At 46.1% G+C, this 16,654-nt stretch overlaps 1 protein-coding gene across 3 annotated transcripts in view; it reads left to right on the plus strand.

The window, feature by feature from the left end:
- The window catches only part of LOC106560867 (zinc finger protein 423), a 139,357-nt gene extending 132,408 nt beyond the window's left edge, over window positions 1-6,949 (plus strand). For all 3 annotated transcript variants that reach the window (XM_014124251.2, XM_014124254.2, XM_014124252.2), the window contains one exon: window positions 6,162-6,949. In XM_014124251.2, the coding sequence (XP_013979726.1) occupies window positions 6,162-6,191 (30 nt within the window). In that variant the 3' untranslated portion in view covers window positions 6,192-6,949. The remainder of the gene's footprint in view (window positions 1-6,161) is intronic.
- Window positions 6,950-16,654: the final 9,705 nt, after the last annotated feature.

Raw genomic sequence — 16,654 nt, forward strand, 5'->3', positions numbered from 1 at the left:
ACTGTCATGGCCGTGACAGTGACGTATGAGCTGAGGTATTGTCCCTGAGTGGGTTCTCCTGGCACTAAACAGTGTAGAGACGTGGTTACACTGATCTGATTTGATCAACCACAAAGGTGTAGATTACATCACTAGATCAACATCATACATCACCACACTGGTGGTTTGGTAATGGGCTTTTCTTTCTTTCTCTCTCTCTCTCTCTCTCTCTCTCTCTCTCTCTCTCTCTCTCTCTCTGTGTCATTCTCTTGGTCTCTTTATCTCTGTCATTCTCTTTCTCCATCTCTCCCTCTCCATCATAGAGAACACATAGGATGGGGTCTTTTACACCCCGATGTTCTCCGTTCAGCAGCTGGAGGCTGACAGAAACACACTCTATAAATCACACACACCACTGACAGCTCACAGTCGCACCATCAACCCTTCTTTACGCTCTCCTCTCTGTAAAATGTTCCCATTCCTTTCTCTCTCTCTCTCTCTCTCTCTCTCTCTCTCTCTCTCTATTTCCCTCGCTTTCTCTCTCCCCTCTGGGTGATCATAGTTGTGACACCACAAAGCGCACCACATCAAACCCCTCCCCTCACCCCTCTCTGTGCACTTTTGTTCCCTACTCTTAGCTTTCCCCCTCAGTTTAGGGTGCGTTGTAATCAAATTGCCGGGCTCCCTGGGGACCTGTGGGGATTGGGTCTGTTATGACAGTGACACGGAAAGGGAATGGGAGTGTGCTTTAGTGATCAGGCCGGGCGGGCTGGGAGAGCGAATGGGAGAGCAGCACTGCATGTCTCTCTGTACTCTGTCACCCATGGCACAGTCCGTCTGGGGCCCCTGAGCTCATCTGGCACTAGGCACTCCACTACGCCCCATAGAGCCTGTACATATTGTGTATGTAAACCAATAAATATTTGAGGGGATATTCTCACACACCAACACAACACTCGTATTGTATTTTAGTGGGTATGCCAGTCAGCAGTTGGATCCAGAGGTCATGGTAGGTGTGTTATTTTGTTCACCTATACAGGAGGATGATGAGGAACTGAACCCCATAGCTGTGTAGGCCAAGGAGAGACTCATTACTGGCACCAGCTGAATCAGGCCTGTTTTCTGTAATTTAGCTGAACCTATTTCAACTAGGATGTTATAGTAGGTCTAACTAGGTTAGTGTGTTTCTATGTGGTTTTGTCTTATGGCTAGCCAGTTCTGTGAGTGTTTGTGTGTGTGAGTCTTTTGGATGCATTTGTCTCTGAGTCTGAGCTTGGCTTTACTGAAGGATAGCAGCAGGGGAGGGGAAGTCCCCCTTGGGTGACAGGGTGGGGGCCAGGGGGGAGGATGGCGAAACAGGACATGTCTGGAGAACGGGCACATTTATTGGGTGGGTTGGGGGGTTAAGGAGAGGCGGGGGGAGGAAAGAGGGAATACGGGGGGAGGGCAGGGGGGCGTTTATTTGTAGCGCACTCCCCAGTGAGTTTCCTGTCTCTCGGAGGTGAAAACCTGGGAACATATGAAGCTTTAAGACAGCCCATCTGTTAGTCTCTGGCCCTTGGAAGACTGTCAGCGGTCTAAAAATAAGGCACACTAAAGTGCACCGGGCGGCAAAGGTGATTTTTAATTTAGTGTTAAAAACAGAGCAGAGAGGGACAGGCTAGTATCCTAAGAGTGGAGCCTCTCCCAGATTAATACAAATGTAACAACTCAAATATAGTCGTTGCATAAGTATTCACACCCTCTGTTTATCAGATCACATAATCATTTATATGGACTCACTGTGTGAAATAATAGGGTTGAAATGATTTTTGAATGACTACCCCTTCCTCTGTCCCCCATACATGCAACATCTGTAAGGTGCCTTAGTCAAGTATTGCATTTCAAGCACAGATTCGTCTACAGGGAGCTTTTCATAAAGAAGGGTAGTGATTGGTATATAGGTAATAATAACAAATCAGACATTGGATATATCATTAAGCACGGTCGAGTTATTAATGATGCTATTGATGATGTATTAAACCACTTAAATGCATCAAAGATGCAGTCGTCATTCTGAACTGCAGGAAGGAAACTGCTTAGGGAAATCACCATGAGGCCATTGGTGATTTTAAAACAACTATGGCTGTGATTGGAAGAAAACAAATTAGGATGGATCCACAACATTGTAGTGATTCAATAATGACCTAAATGACAGAGTCAAAAGAAGAATAAAAGTATTCCAAAACATGCATATAGGCACTAAAGTAATACTGCAAGAAAACACGGCAAAGGAATACATACTTTTTGGCCTAAATGCAAAGCCTTTTATTTGAGGAAACTCCAACACATCACTGAGTAACTGACTCCTTATTTTCAAGCAGCGTCTATGGAGGAACTTTGAATGTTTTTGAACTTCTGAGAGTAAAGTTGGACCAGAGCTAGCTTGCTAACAAGCGTGTGTGTGCAGAGCGGCACCTGAATTAAAAACACCTCTTACCTTTTAGTAGTTAATAAATCCAATGTGAAACGTGATAAATATAGTGTCCGCAATTAGCATTGAAAAAAATGTATCCATTTTTCTCTAATGAAACATTTCTCCCTAATTTCTGAATCACACTTGAAACGTCAGTAGGCTACAGTAGCTTTATGTAACGTCAGCAGGCTACAGTAGCTTTATGTAACGTCAGTAGGCTACAGTAGCTTTATGTAACGTCAGCCGGCTACAGTTGCTTTATGTAACGTCAGCCGGCTACAGTTGCTTTATGTAACGTCAGTAGGCTACAGTAGCTTTATGTAACGTCAGTAGGCTACAGTAGCTTTATGTAACGTCAGCCGGCTACAGTTGCTTTATGTAACGTCAGTAAGCTACAGTAGCTTTATGTAACGTCAGTAGGCTACAGTAGCTTTATGTAACGTCAGCCGGCTACAGTTGCTTTATGTAACGTCAGTAGGCTACAGTAGCTTTATGTAACGTCAGCAGGCTACAGTAGCTTTATGTAACGTCAGCAGGCTACAGTAGCTTTATGTAACATCAGCAGGCTACAGTAGCTTTATGTAACGTCAGCAGGCTACAGTAGCTTTATGTAACGTCAGCAGGCTACAGTAGCTTTATGTAATGTCAGCAGGCTGCAGTAGCTTTATGTAATGTCAGTAGGCTACAGTAGCTTATGCTTTGGAGGGGAAAGGGCAGGCAGGCACACACCAAAGATTTTCAGCTGGCAGGCAGACACTGGAACAAGTTTCTGAGTGACGGAGTGAGGGCTTTGCATAGGCACCTTGTTGCGTTTTTTTGTGAGACTGAAAAAAAGACTTTACTTTCGTTCCCAGTTCTGATTCTGTTCCTTGAAAAATGTTGTTATTTTCCAGTTTTCGGTTCCAACCCCTAGTGTACAGAACAGTCGACTCCTGTGTTTGCTAAAGGACGCCTAGTGAACTGACATGTTTGAGTCTCCCCACTCCTCCCTGCTCCCCAGAGGGCGCCACAAAACCAGGAGCCGGGAGGGGCCAGGGGGCCCTGCGGCGGCGCCTCAGACGCCTTATTGAAAGTGACATGATGGCAGCCCTGTCCAGGTTCTCACGCATTGTTAACATGGTTAGAAAAAGCACCGTGTTGGAAACATAGATTTGATTTTCCTTTATCTTTATCTCCTGCCTCCCCTCCTTTCCCGTGTGTGTGCAGCAGTCTCGCAGTCTCTGCATTAGTAATGCGACTGGGCCATATTTCCCATGAGCCCACAGCTCGGCAGGATTTAGCCTCTCTTTTATAACCAGTTTAGGAAAACAATGACAGCGTAGATATTGACTGAGCAGTGAGGGGCTGTTCTGCCCACTGCATAGCCTCCCCCTGCAGAGGGGCGCTGTTCCATCCATCACACAGTGTCCCCCTGCTACACAGTGACATGAGAGCAGGCTCTCTCCATTTAGTTTGATGGTACAATACAAAGGGATAACACTGTCAGTGATGTCTTGCCTTTGTTAGTACAGTGGCTCGGTTATCTTGTACACTAGATGTCTTTGTCTTGGCTGTGGTTAGATGTTTGTAATGTGGAGTTGGCCAGAGATATGATGCAGTCCAAGACAGGGAGGAGGAGGTTGTTTCAGGATCAATTACTGTCTTTATTGGTTCTTAAGGTTGTAGGGGTTTAAGTGATAGATTGTCAGGTACTGTATTGGGGTGATCCTCTGTGAGATCAGGGGTGTAGTTTTGGTCTCCGTCTCCACTTGTTTAAAGAGCAGAGCCCTTGATCTCCTTATCCTGGAGAATATATCAATTACAGCTGCAAAGGACTGATGTCACACTGAGAGTCATTATCAGATTCAGAGACGCACGCCATTCGCCCCATCGATCGCCTGCGGCGTGATCAATACTCCTGCCCCTGACGCCGCTTTCAAATGAAGAGCGCTAACTAAGACCCGCATCACAGTGTGTGTGTGTGTGTGTGTTAACACTGATTAACAAATTAAACAAGTGCTACTTGTTGTGTGTGTCTCTGAAACGGTGTGTCCGTGAAACGGTGTGTCCATCCTGTGGAATGTGCGGCAGTGTAGGTGAGGGTGTTTGTGTGGCTCCTCTGCTCTCCCTAGCTGTGCTGTTTCCATCAGGCCACTGCAGTGCTTGTGTAACCCGGGACCCAAGGGAGTAGCCGCTGCCTCTCAATCCCATCCTTCTGCAAATCAATACATGCCAGCAAAACCCTGGAAACCTTGGGGGAAACATGCACTCACACTCACTCAGTCCCGTTCTCTCTCTCTTTCCCTCCCTCGCTCTCACACACACACATAAACACATTCCCTTACTAAGATAAGACAAGGCTGCATCCAAAAAATGCATGCCATTTGCAGTCACAGAAGGACAAAGTACACAAAAAGCAAGCACAGATACAACTGACATGTGCATTTACATGATGATGATGAAATCCAGATCTAGTATTCTGTTTCGTCTAAAATGTTCCTCCACTCTGGCTGGAGCTCTCCAGTCTGTTGTGGTCTGACTAACAGGAGAAGCAGGCAGAGGGAGAGCCAATCCTGACCTCTGCTGGAGGGGGGCAGAACTGCAGGCAGTGTGGCTCAGAGAGAGAAGTGGTTTGCTCTCATAATGGGGTCAGTGGCTCCCAGTGAGATACGGCTCCTCACTGGAGAGCCTCCCTTGTGCGTGTTCTTGCTCACATACGTGGGGGAGGGGCACAGGAAAAGAGGGAGGGATAGAGCTAGAGAGTCTAAAAGAGGGAAAGAAAGACTGGCTCTGAACGGCTGCAATCAGACAGTTGAAGGCTTTAAGACCTGGACTGGGCGCTTGGCCTCCTCTGCTGAACTAGTGCAGCCTGGCTCTGCCAACAGTCGTGTGAAAAATATGCGCACCAAGATAAGGCCCAAAGAATAAGAATAAGTATTTATCAACGGAAAACCATGTTTAATCCTACAGATTTCCCCCCCTTTTCTTTTTTCATAGTGGTGCACAAAAACATGGGCCTATCTTTCTGTGAGAGATTAATCTTGGAAAGCAGCTTTTAGCGAGAAGAGGGGGATGATTGCTGAGCTTTCTCTGGGAATTGGGTTTATGGTCCAGGGGAGAGCGCAGAGGAACCAGCCAGCCTACCAGAAATCTCCCTAACACACAAGCCTCTGGGAGCCCCATATCTGCTGTGATTGAAAATTTAACTCTTCACATCATATCTGGTTTGGTTTGTGAAGTTATACCCTCTGGTTGAGGTGTGCATAGAATCTAAGCTCCTGCAGTTGTTTCTGGGGGTGTTGTGAATTTAGTTTTGATAAAGGTGTTTTGTGCGTTTTTATTATGAATTTATGTGTTGCGCTCGAGAGCCGTTGGAATGTGGGCCTCATAAGGTATTGAGATGGTGTTTTGAAGTATTTATAAGAATATCAGAAGGGATGCATGCCTCATAAATCTGAATAAACAAATCATTGTTTCATGTTGCCATGGATTAATATAATATGACTGTTGTGTTTATCTGCAGCTCTATGTAAGATGAATAGAAATGGTGTGTGTGTGTGTGTGGAGAGCAGGTAGTTCATGTTACAGGAGGCTGGGGCCATCCGATGGACGGACAGACAGACATGACGGTTGTGTATAAAGATGGTGATAGCGTGAGGGGGTAGGTGGCTGTGGGGGCTCGGAGGTGTGGGCACGTAGCTTATTATTTCTCTCCTCATGTGTTCTCCTCTCCTCTCTTCCCTTCCAGAACCACACACTGAGCCAGCACGCGCAGTGAGACTGGGCCCGGCAGGACTCCCGGCTCAGCCCAGAACCCCGACCCAGGCCCGGTGGGGGAGGACCATTTCAACATCACAGCCAATCAAAGTGTCATTTGCTACTCACATGTAAAACTCTAAGGATTCCGCCACCAGGCGCAGCTATTACGAGCAGTGGGGAATGAATATTAATGGGATATGCTATTAAAAAAGAAAAGGAGAGAAAAAGGATATGAAGGAGAGAAAAGGTATTGTACGTGCAGTATTTTTTATCGTCCCTGCTTCCCGGTTGTAAGGTTTTTTTAACAAAAGAAAAAACGGGAGAGAAAAATAAACGCCTCTGTCTGATTTTAGTCTCTAGAAATGCTTCCCTTGGCCTCTGTTGCTTCTTGTATCAAACTTCAGAGGTGCCAAATCTTTTCTCCTTCTTTTTTTTGCATATGTTTTTTTCTCTTTCATTTTTGTACCTTGCAGTAACTAGGTACTTGTGCTGTGTTGTGATTGTTTGCCAGTCGTAATATTTCTGCGTTTTCCTCCTTTTTATTATTATTGTTACATATTTTCTTTTTTGTAATTACAAAATAAAAAGACAAACAAAATAAAGTTGAGAAAAACATAATGGTTTGATTGGATTTTCCATCTATGGACCTAAAGGTTATTGTAAAAATGATCAATTTCAGTGAAACTGGATGATGTCTGCTTTTTAAATGTGAATTAACCAGAATGCAACTAGTACAGTCAAAACAATTACAAATAAATCAATCACAAATAAAGGGAATGTGTGTGTATGTGTGTCTTGTTTTTCTAATGAAAGTCAGCGAGGTACCCTGGAGAGAACAACATACCTTCACTACAGCACGCTCTCACTGTAAACTAATGATTTCATCTTTTACACTCCATCCACAAACGCAACCATTCCAGCTACCTAGCACTCATCATTATCAGTGACTCATTAGGGGTAGACCTGTTTCTATCTGAAAACTGATCATAACACATGTATGAATTGTAATATGCGGAGCTATGTCTTCTGTTTTCTCAGAACATGGGGTCTTCACATTCAGGGAAAGGATCTGTTGGGGGACAATATCATTAACTAATTGTGGATCATGATTGATTTTTTTCCCCCATTGCTTTTACACAATTATGTAGGGCCTAATAAAACGTATATAACAGCAATGATCGCTATACTGCTTAAAAAAACATGTACAATCAATGTGGAAACACAATGCCTAGTATAGCAGGATAAAAAAAGCTTACTCCACAAATCATTCACTGATGATTGAATGAACTTGTTTATAATACATTTAATATAATATTTCCCTAAATCCTATAACATTTGATGATCATATCAGGAAGAATTTATTTTCAAAGTATGACATTGAAATCTGGATTATAAAAAATATAACAGAGAAATAAACTTATGTCATCTAAAGCCAGCCATATAAAACCTCTTTCCACCTTCCTTTAAACTAACAATAATAGACTGTTGGTTTGGTTTGACGACCATACGGCTCTGCTTTAATTGCATCCATGTGTTTAAGCAGCTGGTTCAGCCGTTGAGTCTCATGGCTTCTGCTGGACAGAAGGTCGGTACCGTTCCCAGAAATCAGTCATCGGAACACATTGATATACCACAGTGCCCTGGGAGCAGTTGAACTTGAGTCAACTTGCCATATAAGTTATTTGAACTACAACTGGCAAATGCACGTGTACTGTATCTTTAAATAAATTGGCCAGCTTTCCTTGAAAAATTAAGGGACATGTTTTAATCATTTACAATTTAAATGTTACATTTCAGTATATTTTGAGGCCAACATTTATAATCAACATGGAATTGATATTTCCTAGATGTTAGAAAATGTCATAGACTTTGCAATGGTTATTGCAGGTTATATAAACTGTTAGCTTAAAATCAAATTGCATTTGTCACATGCGCCAAATAGAACAGGTGTAGACTTTACCGTGAAATGCTCACTTAGCCCTTTCCCAACAATGCAGAGTTAAAAAGTAAGGAAAATATATACAAGGAGTACCGGTACCAAGTAAATGTGCAGGGGTACGAGGTAGTAGAGGTAATATGTAAAAGTGACTAGGCAATCATGATAGATAATAAACCGAGTAGAAGCAGCGTGTGTGTGTGTGTTTTGTGAGTGTGAGCGTGTGGGTAGAGTCCAGTGAGTGTGCATAGAGCCGGTGCAACGGAGTCGGTGTAAATAAAAAGGGGTTCAATGTAAATAGTCAGGATAACCATTTGATTAACTGTTCAGCAGTTTTATGGCTTGAGGGTAGAAGCTGTTCAGGAGCCTTTTGGTCTCAGACCGCTTGCAGTGCAGTAGCAGAGAGAACTGTCTATGACTTGGGTGGCTGGAGTCTTTGACAATTTTTAGAGCCTTCCTCTGACACCACCTGGTATAGAGGTCCTGGATGTCAGGGAGCTCAGATCCAGTGATGTACTGGGCCTCACTACCCTGTGTAGCGCCTTACGGTCGGATTCTAAGCAGTTGCCATGCCAAGCGGTGCTGCAGCCAGTCAAGATGTTCTCAATAGTGCAGCTGTAGAACTTTTTGAGGATCTGACAAATATTTTCAGCCTCCTAAGGGGGAAGAGGTGTTGTCGTGCCCTCAACTGTGTTGGTGTGTTGTTTGAACCATGATATGTCCTCACAATTACTAGACTGATGGAGGTAGCAAACCATTCATGTAAGCTTACGAGATCAGGTAGCGAGGCTTATAAACTAGAGGCCTAGTATGTGTAATAATATTTGATGGACTGTGTGTGTCACGCCCTGATCTGTTTCACCTGTCTTTGTGATTATCTCCACCCCCTCCAGGTGTCGGTGATTTTCCCCAGTGTATTTATCCTTGTGTTTCCTGTCTCTCTGTGACAGTTCGTGTTTTATGTTTTTCCAAGTCAACCAGCGTTTTTCCCGTTTTCCTGCTTTTTGCCATTCTCCTTTTTCTAGTCCTCCTGGTTTTTACCCTTGCCTGTTTCTGTATCATTCTGCCTGCCTGTCTGCCAGTTTGTACCTCCTGGACTCTGATCTGGTTTTGACCTTTTGCCTATCCACAACCATTCTCTTGCCTACTCCTTTTGGATTAATAAACATTGTAAGACTCCAACCATCTGCCTCCTGTGTCTGCATCTGGGTCTCGCCTTGTGTCATGATAGTACGAACTGGCCATGACAGACTCAGCAGACTTGGACCAGCTCCACCATGCTGTCTCCCTGCAGGGAGCCACCATTGGGAGACATCAGGAGTTGTTACAGGGCCTTTTGTTACAGGGCCTTTTGGACGGAACACCACGACCATGGGTTAAAGGCTATTATGGAGCAAATCAGGGAGTTAGCTCAGAGGCTGCCTGCTACCTCTGAAAAAACCCAATCACCCAGTCATTTTTTCCCTCTATGTGGTGAGTTTGCACAGCCTATTCCAGCTCCCCAAGAACCCTGCTTACCTCCTCCGAAGTGATATTCGGGGAATCCTGGTGCCTGCCGGGGTTTTCTTTCTCAGTGCTCGCTTATTATGGCTCTACAGCCATCTTCGTTTCCTTCAGTCCGATCAAAGATAGCGTATATCATTACGCTTATGTCGGGAAGGGTGCTCTCCTGGGCTACGGCAGTTTGGGAGCAACAATCTGCCATTTGTGGTCATCTGGAGGAATTTATGGCAGAGGTGAGAAAGGTATTTGAGTCTCCGGTATCTGGGAGAAAGGCGGACAGTAAACTGCTTAACTTACGTCAGAACTCCCGTAGTGTGGCATACTAGGCGGGTGGTTTTCGCACATTGGCTGCCGAGAGTGCCTGGAATCCGGACTCTCTTTTTGATACTTTTCTGCACAGATTATCTGAGGAGGTAAAGGATGAGCTAGCTGCTCGGGAATTGCCAGTGGACCTCGACTCCCTTATCGCCCTAACCATCAAAATCAATGAACACCTAAGGGAACGTAGGAGTGAGAGGAGGTCTGGTCTCAGGCACACTCGTGCACCCGCTATGGCTCGTTCACCTTCAAGGGAATCCCGAAGTTTCTGAAGGCAGCTTTTCCGAGAGGATTCGAAGCCACCCAAACCCTCTCGTAAATCTACCTGCCCGATTAGGAAACCCTTGTCTCTCGTGGGTACCAGCACTATGGTAAGTCAGACTGGGAGTTCCCTAATTCCCATCACCCACACACCCTTTTTTTGTGCTTGTGCTGTGGGGAGACCAATCTAAGTCTCTCCGAGTGCTCATTGACTCTGGGGCTGATGAAAGTTTTATTGATGCCACTAAATCAAATCAAATGTATTTATATAGCCTTTCTTACATCAGCTGATATCTCAAAGTGCTGTACAGAAACCCAGCCTAAAACCCCAAACAGCAAGCAATGCAGGTGTAGAAGCACGGTGGCTAGAAAGGCCAGAATCTAGGAAGAAACCTTGAGAGGAACCAGGCTATGAGGGGTGGCCAGTCCTATTCTGGCTGTGCCGGGTGGAGATTATAACAGAACATGGTCAAGATGTTCAAATGTTCATAAATGACCAGCATGGTCAAATAATAATAATCATAGTTGTCGAGGGTGCAACAAGTCAGCACCTCAAGAGTAAATGTCAGTTGGCTTTTCATAGCCAATCATTTAGAGTATCTCTACTGCGCCTGTTGTCTCTAGAGAGTTGGAAACAGCAGGTCTGGGACAGGTAGCACGTCCGGTGAACAGGTCAGGGTTCCATAGCCGCAGGCAGAACAGTTGAAACTGGAGCAGCAGTACGGCCAGGTGGACTGGGGACAGCAAGGAGTCATCATGCCAGGTAGTCCTGAGGCATGGTCCTAGGGCTCAGGTCCTCCGAGCAAGAGAAAGAAAGAAAGAGAATTAGAGAGAGCATACTTAAATTCACACAGGACACCGGATAAGACAGGAGAAATACTCCAGATATAACAGACTGACCCTAGCCCCCCGACACATAAACTACTGCAGCATAAATACTGGAGGCTGAGACAGGAGGGGTCAGGAGACACTGTGGCCCCATCCGACGATACCCCCGGACAGGGCCAAACAGGAAGGATATAACCCCACCCACTTAGCCAAAGCACAGCCCCCACACCACTAGAGGGATATCTTCAACCACCAACTTACCATCCTGAGACAAGGCCGAGTATAGTCCACAAAGATCTCCGCTACGGCACAACCCAAGGGGGGGCGCCAACCCAGACAGGAAGACCACGTCAGTGACTCAACCCACTCAAGTGATACACCCCTCCTAGGGACGGCATGGAAGAACACCAATAAGCCAGTGACTCAGCCCCTGTAATAGGGTTAGAGGCAGAGAATCCCAGTGGAGAGAGGGGAACCGGCCAGGCAGAGACAGCAAGGGCGGTTCGTTGCTCCAGAGCCTTTCCGTTCACCTTCACACTCCTGGGCCAGACTACACTCAATCATAGGACCCACTGAAGAGATGAGTCTTCAGTAAAGACTTAAAGGTTGAGACCGAGTCTGCATCTCTCACATGGGTAGGCAGACTATTCCATAAAAATTTAACTCTATAGGAGAAATCCCTGCCTCCAGCTGTTTGCTTAGAAATTCTAGGGACAATTAGGAGGCCTGCGTCTTGTGACCGTAGCGTACGTGTAGGTATGTACGGCAGGACCAAATCGGAAAGATAGGTAGGAGCAAGCTCATGTAATGCTTTGTAGGTTAGCAGTAAAACCTTGAAATCAGCCCTTGCCTTAACAGGAAGCCAGTGTAGGGAGGCTAACACTGGAGTAATATGATGAAATTTTCTGGTTCTAGTCAGGATTCTAGCAGCCATATTTAGCACTAACTGAAGTTTATTTAGAGCTTTATCCGGGTAGCCGGAAAGTAGAGCATTGCTGTAGTCCAACCTAGAAGTAACAAAAGCATGGATTAATTTTTCTGCATCATTTGTGGACAGAAAGTTTCAGATTTTTGCAATGTTACGTAGATGCAAAAAAGCTGCCCTTGAAACAGTCTTGATATGTTCTTCAAAAGAGAGATCAGGGTCCAGAGTAATGCCAAGGTCCTTCACAGTTTTATTTGAGACGACTGTACAACCATCAAGATTAATTGTCAGATTTAACAGAAGATCTCTTTGTTTCTTGGGACCTAGAACAAGCTTCTCTGTTTTGTCCGAGTTTAAAAGTAGAACGTTTGCAGCCATCCACTTCCTTATGTCTGAAACACAGGCTTCAAACGAGGGCAATTTTGGGGCTTCATCATGTTTCATTGAAATGTACAGCTGTGTGTCATCCGCATAGCAGTGAAATGTAACATTATGTTTTCGAATGACATCCCCAAGAGGTAAAATATATAGTGAAAACAATAGTGGTCCTAAAACAGAACCTTGAGGAACACCGATATTTACAGTTGATTTGTCAGAGGACAAACCATTCACAGAGACAAACTGATATCTTTCCAACAGATAAGATCTAAACCAGGCCAGAACTTGTCCGTGTAGACCAATTTGGGTTTCCAATCTCTCCAAAAGAATGTGGTGATCGATGGTATCAAAAGCAGCACTAAGATCTAGGAGCACGAGGACAGATGCAGAGCCCTGGTCTGACATCATTAAAAGGTCATTTACCACCTTCACAAGTGCAGTCTCAGGGCTATGATGGGGTCTAAAACCAGACTGAAGCGTTTCGTATACATTGTTTGTCTTCAGGAAGGCAGTAAGTTGCTGCGCAACAGCTTTTTAATTTTTTTTTGAGAGGAATGGAAGATTCGATATAGGCCGATAGTTTTTATATTTTCTGGGTCAAGGTTTGGCTTTTTCAAGAGAGGCTTTATTACTGCCACTTTTAGTGAGTTTGGTACACATCCGGTGAATAGTGAGCCGTTTATTATGTTCAACATAGGAGGGCCAAGCACAGGATGCAGATCTTTCAGTAGTTTAGTTGGAATAGGGTCCAGTATGCGGCTTGAAGGTTTAGAGGCCATGATTATTTTCATCATTGTGTCAAGAGATATAGTACTAAAACACTTTAGTGTCTCCCTTGATCCTAGGTCCTGGCAGAGTTGTGCAGACTCAGGACAACGGAGCTTTGCTTCGGAGCTTGGTATTCCCACTCAGCCTCTCTCTGTTCCCATGGATGCTAGGGCACTGGATGGCCGCTCTATAGGGGAAGTCACTCATAGTACTGTGCCCGTTCAATTACGGGTTTCTGGTAACCACAGTGAGACTATACAGTTCCTCCTCATTGCATCTCCCCATGTTCCAGTTGTGTTGGGATTTTCCTGGCTACAAAAGCACAATCCGGTGAATGACTGGACCACAAGCTCCATCCTGGGTTGGAGCCCATTTAGCCATTTCCACTGCCTTCAAGCAGCACTGCCTTCCCCAAGTCGTATTCCTCAGGATGTTAGCAAGACTGTGGATGTCTCAGCTATTCCCACTGAATACCATGATCTCCTGGAAGTGTTCAGTAAGGCACGTGCTACTTCCCTTCCCCGCGCCCTCCTTATGACTGTGCCATTGTTCTTCTCCCAGGCAGTACACCACCTCGGGTCAGTTGTATTCTCTGTCCGGACCAAAGACCAAAGCTATGGAGGAGTACATAGAGGAGTCTCTGGCCACTGGGGCCGTCCGGCCATCTGCATCTCCTGCCGGCGCAGGGTTTTTCTTTGTGTAAAAGAAGGACCAGACCCTGCGTCTGTATCATTGACTACCGACTACTGACTTAACGTCATTACGGTAAAAATCGTTATCCCCTACCTCTCCTCGGCGTTTGAACCTCTCCAGGGATCCACCATGTTTTCCAAGTTGGACCTTCGCAATGCCTACCACCTGGTACAGATACATGAGGGGGATGAGTGGAAGACAGCCTTCAACACAGCCAGTGGACAATATGAATACCAGGTCATGCCATTTGGACTCACCAATGCCCCCGCTGTTTTCCAGGCTTTGGTCAACGATGTGCTCCGGGACATGCTAAACCGTTTTGTGTTCGTTTACCTTGACGACATCCTGTTTTTTCCAGATCTGCCCAAGAACATGTACTTCATGTCAGACAGGTTCTTCAGCACCTCCTGGAGAACCAATTGTTTGTGAAAGCCGAGAAGTGTGAGTTCCACCGCTCTACTATCACATTTCTGGGATGTGTCATTGCTGAGGGCAATGTTCAGATGGATCCTGGAATGGTGGAAGCAGTGGTGGATTGGCCTCAACCAACGTACAGGGTGCAGTTGCAAGGGTTTCTTGGTTTTGCTAACTTCTACCGCCGTTTCATTCAGGTTTTCAGCACCTTGGCGGCCCCCCTCTTGGAACTCACCTCTCCCAAGGTACCGTTCAAATGGTCTCCAGCTGTCGACAAAGCCTTTGTGGACCTGAAGCATCGGTTCACAGTAGCTCCCATCCTCATCCATCCGGACCCCTCGTGTCAATTTGTGGTGGAAGTTGATGCTTCGGATGTTGGAGTGGGGGTCATCCTGTCCCAGCGATCTGCCCAGGACCAAAAGCTTCATCCCTGTGCCTTCCTGTCCCATTGTCTCAATCCTGCAGAGAGGAACTACGATGTAGGCAATAGAAAACTCCTGATGGTTAAGATGGCATTGGAAGAGTGGAGGCACTGGCTGGAAGGAGCAGAACAGCCATTCTTGGGCTGGACCGACCATAAAAACTTGGAATATCTCTGTGCAGCTAAGTGCCTCAACTCCAGGCAGGCCAGGTGGAGCCTCTTGTTTACCAGATTCAACTTCACCATTTCCTACTGCCCAGGGTCAAGAAATGTGAAGCCTGACGCTCTCTCCCGCCTATACAGTTCCTCTGCCACACCTTCGACCTCCAAAACCATTCTCCCTACTTCATGCCTTACTGCCACTGTGGATTGGGGTATTGAGAACCTGGTTCGCGACGCGCAACACTACCAGCCTGTTTGTCCCTAACCCAGTCCAGTCCCGGGTCCTGGAATGGGCTCATTCCTCCAGGCTGACCTGTCATCCAGGGTACCGTCGTACACTAGCCTTCCTCCGCAACGTTTCTGGTGGCCCACAATGGTTCCTGACATCTCTGCCTTCATTGCCGCATTCACAGTGTGTTCTCAGAACAAGACTCCACGGCAAGCGCCTTCTGGCCTCCTTCAGCCACTACCGGTCCCTCATCATCCCTGGTCTCATATCTCTGGACTTTGTCACTGGACTCCCTCCATCTGATGGCAACACTGTCATTCTGACGGTAGTCGATCGGTTCTCCAAGGCCGCCCATTTCATCCCTCTCCCCAAACTACCTTCTGCCAAGGAGACGGCCCAGTTTATGGTGCAGCATGTCTTCCGGATCCATGGACTCCCGGTAGACATGGTCTCCGATCGGAGTCCTCAGTTCTCGTCTCAGTTCTGGAAGGCATTCTGCATCCTTATTGTCGGAGCGAGCCATCCAAGATCTGGAAACCAGCTTGAGATGCCTGGTCTCAACCAACCCCACAACCTGGAGCCATCAACTGGTCTGGGTGGAGTATGCCCGGAACACCCTTCCCTGTTCTGCCACGGGACTCTCCCCTTTCAAGTGCTGCATGGGGTATCAGCCTCCACTCTTCCAAGAACAAGAGCAGGAGGTCAGCGTACCCTCGGTCCAGATGTTTGTCCGCCGCTGTCGACGTACCTGGAGAAGAGCCAGGGCGGCTATTCAGACAATAGACTAGGGCATAGAGTATGCAGTGCCATTGATGACTTTCACCATTCTTAGGTAGTCAACTGGGTGGGACTTCCTATGAGTTAAGGAATGATCACATAATTCCATCCAGGTCATCAGGAGGGATTGGCCAATGAATTATACTTTTGAGAAAACATGCCATAACTGCAGGTGGCAATAAATCATCATTGGCTTTATACCTGTTCCAACAACACACTATAGGTGCCAGTGTGCACCTTTAAGTACTAAATTTCCATTTTTCAGGACCCTGTCTTTCAAAGATAATTCGTAGAAATCCAAATAACTTCACAGATCGTCATTGTAAAGGGTTTAAACACTGTTTCCCATGCTTGTCCAATGAACCATATACAAGTAATGAACATGCACCTGTAGAACGGTTGTTAAGACACTAACAGCTTACAGATGGTAGACAATTAAGGTCACAGTAATGAAAACTTAGGACACTGAAGAGGCCCTTCTACTGACTCTGAAAAACACCAAAAGAAAGATGCCCAGGGTCCCTGCTCATTTGCGTGAACGTGCATTAGGCGTGCTGCAAATAGGCATGAGGACTGCAGATGTGGCCAGGGCAATAAATTGCAATGTCCGTACTGTGAGACGCTACAGAGAGTGCTACATGGCCAGCGAAGAGCCCGGATCTCAATCCCATTGAGCAAGTCTGGGACCTGTTTGGATCGGAAGTTGAGGGCTAGGGCCATTCCCCCCAGAAATGTCCGGGAACTTGCAGGTGCCTTGGTGGAAGAGTGGGGTAAATCTGGTGCAGTCCATGAGGAGGAGATGCACTGCAGTACTTAATGCAGCTGGTGGCCACACCAGATACGGACTGTTACTTTTGATTTTGACTCCC

The sequence above is a fragment of the Salmo salar genome, chromosome ssa10 (genome assembly GCF_905237065.1).
Source record: "Salmo salar chromosome ssa10, Ssal_v3.1, whole genome shotgun sequence".
NCBI classification, from domain to species: Eukaryota; Metazoa; Chordata; class Actinopteri; order Salmoniformes; family Salmonidae; genus Salmo; species Salmo salar.